Raw genomic sequence first — 8,312 nt, forward strand, 5'->3', positions numbered from 1 at the left:
ATGTAATGATTAGATAGCCATTATTTAAATTCGGGAGGGAAATGAGTGGTATGCCCCCACCAACCCCTTTCCTTTTGTGTTGTTTTGTAAGCGAAAAACCACCAGGTATTTCCGGGTCGGAGTTAATTAAAGAGAAACCAGTCTGGACCGATATGAATTCAGAGTTCATTCCCGCACTCTTTTTCGCACTCTTTGAGACTCACGTGAACAAATTCGTTAATCTGTGGGTGTTGCTAATTCGGCCATTTCATTGCTATCCCTCTTTCTATTGCAAATGACGCTATATTTATGCAATTTCCGCTGAGATGGATCTGAAGGTTTTTGTGTGTTTATGTGTGAGTGAGTGTTAGTGTGAGTGTGTGTGAATAAATGCTTGTGAGTGTGAGTGTGTGTATGTGTGTATGCGCCTGTGTCTTGGCGCACGTCTGCATGTACGTATGCTTGTGCGCCGCGTCCGGGACAGCACCGCGCCGCAGAGATAAGATGCCCCCCAGGGAAAGGCGGGGCAGGGCTCCTCCAAGGCCACGCACTCGACCTTGGCTCTCGGAGGCTCGGCGAAAGGGGGGGGGGGGGAGGCGGCAAGCTCCCTCGCGCGGGCCAGGTTATGCCATGCCGCCCGACCACGCCCGGTTGGTTATGCGCCCTTTGTTGAACGCAAATCTTGATATAAAGGGCACCGAGGATAAAACTGTTCTTATCAAAATCTAATATGCTAGGAGGAACAAAGCATTCCTTTTGTTGTAAACGAGACGAAATGAGAGACAAATTATCTCGAGATATCTTCGTCTACAAGCGACGCTTACAAATTAACCCGGTAAAATTAACATGCGTTTCTTCGATGTAATTAATTACAAGGTTGTTTCTACACACGCTAGGCCCACTTCTCCTGTGTAGGAGGGCGGCGAAAAGCACAGAGGGGGGTTAATTATGACATGCCCCCTACTTGTAATTATAATGACCCCCCCCCCTCCTCGCGCCTTTGGGCTATTAGGCGGTTTAGACATTTGGCAAGTTTTCCAGATTCATTTAATCACGCAACGACACCAGGTGTGTGACGTCACACCTGGATTGCACAGCCTTGGGTTGCTCGAGATAAATACCGGCGCTGCTTTCTCCTTCGAGCCCTAATTATATTACCGCAGCGGTCCGACGAGCGCGCCCGCCGGCCAACGGTCCTACCTGGCGTTCAGGGCGGCGTTCGTGGGCTTACCTTTCATGCTGTGGGACCTCTTGACGGCGCTGCCCTTCCTGTCGATGCTGCTGGTGGTGGTGGTGGTGGTCGTGGCCGTCACGCTGGAGGTCAGCGTGATGCCCTGGTACACCACGCAAGTCTTGGGCGGCTCGGCCTTCTTGAAGTCGATGAACTCGAACTCGCTCTCGGCGTCAGACCACGTGAAGGACAAGGTGTCGTCGAGAATGACCCGATCGGCGGTCCCCGCTCCGCCGCCGCTGTGGTAGCTCATCACCACATCGCGGGCGCCCCGCACGGCCACGTCGCCCGCCTCGCGAATCAGCAAGGGCGCGCTCTTGTCCGCCTTTAGGTCGCCTGCCTGCGACTCAACGTCAGTGTCCGGCGGGTTGAGGCACTTGTCCTGCAGGAGGGCCTGAAAGGTCTTGGGAGACTGCAGCTCTTCCCCGAGGACGATGGTCGACTCCACAATCGAGGACCCGTTGGAATTTCGACACGTCCCGAACGGCGTCGACGTCATGAGCGGGCTTGCGTGGGACGCAGACAGGGACCTCCCGCGAGGAAGCCTCCTGGTGCGCCTCAGGGGAGGACGGCTGCCCGGGCCGCTCCTGCTGCTCTTGGGCGTGAACATGTCGTAGTCCAGGTTGTCCAGCTCTGAGTCGGTCTCGGAAAAGGACTCGAAGTCCTCGTTGTGTTGGATGTCATCGTCAGAGAAGGACTCAGATAGAGTCAGTCCGCCCTTGAAGTGGGACTGGACGTCACTGTGGCTCATGCTCTTCTTCACCTTCTTCTGCCTGCTGTCCTTCTCGCTGGCCGCTGAGCCGCCCGCTTCCTCCGAAGTAGGAGCCAACCGCGTCGAATTCAGACCGACTTTATCCGCGAGTTTGGGGATCAGCGTGGAGGCTGCGGGGTACGAGTGCCGGGAGGGCGCTGTGTGGCAGCCGCGACTTGACGAAGCAGCCGTGGCGCTCGCAGCTGAAGGCTCTGAAGACTTCTTCTGCTTTGACCGGGCTTCTGATTGCGTCTGATGCCCGCGGCCGCTTGCCTGCACCAGCTTCTCCTCATGAACGCTCTTTCCTTCCGCCTCTTTCGCGTCGCCTCGCAGCCCGTCTTGCGCTCCAAGCGGCGATGTCTTAGTTCGCAGAGGGCTGGCGACTTTCTGAGTGATTTCTGTCTTGTCGTCGTCCTTGATAGTGATGACCGTGACACTCCCCCCGGGAGTTACACCTTTCGCCACGGGGTTCCTCGTCTCCGTCTCGTCCCCCGAGTTCTCGCTGTCATCAATGAAAGGAATAGAATCGCTGGAGCCGAGGCGGGGACGCCTCTTCATCCGGGCCTCCATGGCTGTCGTCTGGACGAGAGCAAGAGGATTCTGGCTGAGGAAATTAATGCTCTCATACAGATTGTCCTCCTCGTCTGCGCCATTGCCTGCGTCAGGCTCTCCGGGCAGACCTAGGAGCTCGGCCTCCTTGACCCTCCTGATGATCTGGTAGTTGGCATAATTCTCGTCGTCGTCCGTGATGAGCTTGCCTTCCTTGGTCATCTTGATTACTTGGTAGTTTTCGTAGACGTGGTCCTCGTCTCCTTCCGTGTCGGAATCCTTCCGGAACACCTGGCACACGTAGATGGCCTCCACGCACTGGTCGTTCTCCAGGTACTCCTCGCACGAGTTGGTCGGGACGGCCTCGTAGATGAACTTGATCTCTCCCGCTGCCTTCTCCTCCTTCTCCAGGCTGAAGTAGCCGCCTTCGGGCTCCTCGTCGCCGCCCTCTTTGGATTTCAATTCGACTTTCGACTTGGAGTCTTTCTCGGAATCCTGTCTTTCGCCGGAATTCTCTGATTTGTTGCTCCTTCCAGACTTCTTCCTGGAGCGTGCCCGCCCATAGGCGTCCTCGTCCTCGATCTCACAGTCCTTTTCCTCCTTGTTTTTTGTCTCGCCCTCCTTGCTGGAGCTCTCGTTCTTATCCCCCGATTCGCTCTGTTTATCCCCATTTTCCTTCCTCTGGTCTTGTCTACTGTGACAGTCGCCGGAACTGCTGCTCGCCTTGCTCGTGCTGCTCGTGGAGGTGAGCGACGGCACGGGGACCGCCGACAGCGCCTTGCGGGGCCGTGAGGCCGACCGCGTCCTGCGAGGCTTGATGGGCGGCGCGTCCGCCTGCCCATTGCTCTCCCCCGCGGCCTGCGACAGATACAGGTTGTCGGTGGCGCTGGCGCTTCGTGTCCGCGACGCCGAGCGCACTCGAGGCTTCTTGTCGAGGCTCAGCTTCTCGAGGTTGTCGTTAAGGAAGGACTGAGGGCGCTCGGCGTGGCTGCCCAGGCTGTGGCGGTGCCTCCGGGCCTCTGCTTTGCTGCCTCCGCCGGACTTGTCGCTTCGGCCGCTCACCTGCGATTTATCGCCCTCGCTCGCGGCCGTGTAGATGTCGTCCTTCTTATCTGATCGCTTTTCCTTCTTCTCCCTCTTCGTCCCGGACTTCCTCTTGCCGCCAAGCTCGATGTCCTGGAAGGAGACGCCCGAGACGGCCTTGTACACGGTGGTCTTCCTCTGCGCCAGCATGAAGTGTGACGGCGAGAACACCTTGTTGATGACGGGGACGAGCCTCTGCCGGATGTTGCTGCTCTCGCCCTCCGGCTTCTTGGCGGCCGACGCGCTCGACGGCGAGAGGAACACCTTGAACTCGTTGCTGGCGTCCATGGCGGAAGAAACTCGCAGGCGTCAAGAGAATCGGATGAAGTGTGAGCTGCGCCCCCTTCAGAGGTGGCGGGGTCGCGGCGTCGGTGGAACACTGAGGTCTCCTCGAGGTCGACTTCCCAGCATGTTATCCTCGAGGTCGACGCATGTAATCATTATTCTCTCTCTCCGGCCGTGTCGTCGAACATGATGCACTGATGCAGAGGCTCTCTTCCTGCGCTGTGAATTCACTGACGATACGTCGACGAACGCATTCCTTCAGGCGCCGAGGCTCTGTGTGAGGAGCTTCTCAAGCGGCAACTCAAGTGAAAGCGCGGCTGCCTTCCGCTCGTCGACGACCCTTCCTGAAAAGAGAAAATTTTGCACTTGAATTGATGTTGAGTTTTGAAGGATAATCAGTATTATATAATGTGGATAAATAAAAGATTAAAAAGTAAAGAAATTGATAAACAGATACAGAGAAAAAGAGAGAGCGTGAGAAAGACAGTAGGGAGGAGAGGGAAGAAAGGAGGGAGGGAAGGAAGGATGGAAGGAGAGAGACGAGGGACGAAGAGAGAGAATGTACACATATACATACATTCCGGCACACACACAAACATGTATGTATGTATATAATTATGTATATATGTATGTATGTATGTATGTATTTGTGTGTGTGTGGAGGAGGAGGAGGAGGAGGAGGAGGAGGAGGAGGAGGAGGAGAAGAGAGAGGAGAGAGGAGAGAGGAGAAAGGAGAAAGGAGAGAGAAAGAGAAAGAGAGAGAAATAGAGAGAGATAGAGAGAGAGAGAGAGAGAGAGAGAGAGAGAGAGAGAGAGAGAGAGAGAGAGAGAGAGAGAGAGAGAGAGAGAGAGAGAGAGAGAAGGGAAAGAAAAAGAGAGAGAGAAAGAGAGAAAGAAAAAGAGAAAAAGAGAGAGAGCGAGCGAGCGAGAGAGAGAGAGAGAGGAGAGAAATAAACAGAGGAAAAAGGGAAAGTAAAAGATAACGAAAACAAAGCCAATAAAAGAGAGGAGGAGCGAGAAAGGGAAAATGTCAGAGCTCCCGAATTTAAACCAGTTTTCGCTTCTCTCTCTCTTTCTCCTTTATCTCCACTGCTCTTCGCCTTTTTTTTTTTTTTGTCTTCGTTTCCTATTTCTTCTCTCTCTTTTCTGTCGTCTGTTGCAATCACGTGCATGTATTCAGAAGTATAAAAAATGACTTAATAAATGAATGAATGAATAACAATATGAATATATAAGTATATATATATATATATGTGTGTGTGTGTGTGTGTGTGTGTGTGTGTACAAACAAACAAACAAACACACACACACACACACACACATATATATATATATACATTTATACACATACATATATAATCATACATATATATGTATGTTTGTATTATATATATGTATATATTAATAAGAATTCAATATATATTAACACACACATACATATATATACACACACATATAAACACACACACACACACACACACACACACACACACACACAGATATATATATATATATATATATACATATATATATATTTATATATACATAAATATATATACACATCTCTCTCTCTCACTCACACTCTCTCTCTCTCTCTCTCTCTCTCTATATATATATATATATATATATATATATATATATATATATATATGCATCCTTACATACAAATTTAAATACCTATATATTCATATAAATATGTCCATCAGTAATTTCATATGCACAAGTATAAACAAGATTTTTGCCTTGCTTTTCCCTAGTAGGTGTGTGAGTTGTCCACGCCCTTTGCACGTTACTGTAAATTAAGTATACAGGTTTATTGTCCGATTGTTTGAGTGAGTGAACATCACTGCACACAAACACGCACACATGTACACAAATAAGATATATATATATATATATATATATATATATATATATATATATATATGACACACACGCACCACACACATACACACACACACACGCACCACACACATACACACACACACACACACACACACATATATATATGTATATATGTGTGTGTGTGTATATATATATATATATATATATATATATATACACATATATATGCGCGCGTGTGTGTATTATATATACATATATATATATATATATATATATATATATATATATATATATATACATATATATATGTATATATATACGTTAATATATACGTATATATATACGTATATATATACAATACATATCTATTATACACAATATATATAAGTATATATGTAATACATATATATATATATATACATTATATATATAAGTATATATACAAATACATATTAGTACATATATAATATATATACATATATATATATATATATACATATATAAACAAATACATACACACACGTAAACTATATACACCCAGTTTAGAAGGACATCCCAACAAGTACACCCACAAACAAATAAACAAGAACACCCTCCCTTGAATAAAATCAGCCCCGGTACTTAACACGCAATTACCCTTATCTTAATGACGACCGGACATCGCGATAAACTCAGCAAAGGAGTTTGTCTATCTGAGCTGCTTCGTTATCTCTCCTGTTCCTCTGTTCGGGTTTGTCTCTCGTGTTGAAATCGTAATTAATTCCAAGAGCTTAATCAACGCTGACAGCTTAATTAGCCGTGATGATGGGGATTATATTATAGTTAGGATGATGCAGATCGCTGGCATAAGCACATGGTTTAAGAATGTCTCCTTGACAGTTGAAAAAAGGCTTAAGGATTATAAAATAATTCGGAGCTGTTATACAATAAGATATTGGTGTTTTTCGGTTAAACAAATTACAAATAAAACAAAGACAAATAAACAAAAAGTAAATGTTTATGAAGGGTATGTGTGTATATATATTATATTATATTATATTATATTATATTATATTATATTACATTATGTCATATTATATTATATTATATTATATATATATATTACGCTATATACATGTGTACATATATACATACATACACATATGCAAATATACATACGTACACACACACACACACATATTATATAAAACATCTTAGCATCACACAGACAAACCCTAAATATACTGCCATAAAAAAGGAAAAAAAAAAAAAATCATAACGCTGTTAAGTTACACCAGGACCCCCCCCCCCACCCCCCGCCACACTTCTTACATATTCATAATCACTTTTTTTCTAATGTCAGTCATGCAAAATATTCATGTGAAACGATAATGCAGTAATTAATTCATTGATATATATACGACTTGATTCTATGTTTCCTACATAAAACCTGTTTTTCGTTTGCTTGTTTTTATATTATCATTGTTGTTTATGATGATGGCGATGATGATGATGATGATGATGATGATGATGATGATGATGATGATGATGATGATGATGATGATGATGATGATGATGATGATGATGATGAGATAATAACAATAACAATAACAAAAACAATAACAAAACAACAAACAACAACAAAACAACAACAATAATAATAATAATAATGATTGCTTTAGTTATGTCAATAATAACAATAATTACAGTAATAACTAATAAAAAAATATGATAATAATAACAGCAACAGCAAAACAACAACAATAATAATAACTGTTGTAATAAAAAATATGTTTTTGCTTAATCTCCTCTTTATCCGGGGTCGCTAAGTTATGATGATGATAAAATTATAATCAATGGAACCAGCAATACGACGACCAAAACAACAACAACAATAATAATAACATCAACAGTAACAAAAAAAATAATAAGGTAGAGGAGAGGGAGAGGGAAAAGAGAAGAGAGAGGGGGAGGAGGAGGGAAAGGGAAAGGGAGAGGGAGAGGGAAAGGAGAGGGAAAGGGAGAGGGAGAGGGAAAAGAGAAGAGAGAGGGGGAGGAGGAGGGAAAGGGAAAGGGAGAGGGAGAGGGAAAGGAGAGGGAAAGGGAGAGGGAGAGGGAAAAGAGAAGAGAGAGGGGGAGGAGGAGGGAAAGGGAAAGGGAGAGGGAAAGTGAGAGGGAGAGGGAGAGGGAAAGGAGAAGGGAGAAGGAGAAGGGAGAAGGAGGAGGGAAAGGGAAAGGGAGAGGGAAAGGGAGAGGGAGAGGGAAAGGAGAAGGGAGAGGGGAGAGGGGAGGCGAATGGTAGGAGGAAAGTGAAAGAGGGTGAAAGGAATACCTCTTTATAAAAAATAAAATAATAATAATAATAATAATAATAATAATAAAAATAATATCAACAATAATAAACAATAACATCAGTAATAATAAAAACAACTACAACTATAACAAAACAAAAACAACAACAATAATAATAATTTGTAGTACAATAGTAATAATAATGATGCTTATGATAATGAAATGCTGGTGATGATGATGACGATGATAACAACAATAATAATAATAATAATGGCAATGATAATATCCATAATAATAATACCGATACCAATAATAATA

General features: G+C 45.0%; 1 protein-coding gene across 1 annotated transcript in view; it reads right to left on the reverse strand.

Moving 5' to 3' along the window:
• Positions 1-1,109: 1,109 nt before the first annotated feature.
• LOC125033375 overlaps positions 1,110-8,312 on the reverse strand; it is a 10,229-nt gene continuing 3,026 nt past the window's right edge. The window contains exon 2 of the mRNA XM_047624815.1: positions 1,110-4,222. Within this exon, the coding sequence (XP_047480771.1) occupies positions 1,176-3,881 (2,706 nt within the window). The 5' untranslated portion in view covers positions 3,882-4,222 and the 3' untranslated portion in view covers positions 1,110-1,175. The remainder of the gene's footprint in view (positions 4,223-8,312) is intronic.

This window comes from Penaeus chinensis, chromosome 16 (assembly GCF_019202785.1).
Source record: "Penaeus chinensis breed Huanghai No. 1 chromosome 16, ASM1920278v2, whole genome shotgun sequence".
In the NCBI taxonomy this organism is placed as follows: domain Eukaryota; kingdom Metazoa; phylum Arthropoda; class Malacostraca; order Decapoda; family Penaeidae; genus Penaeus; species Penaeus chinensis.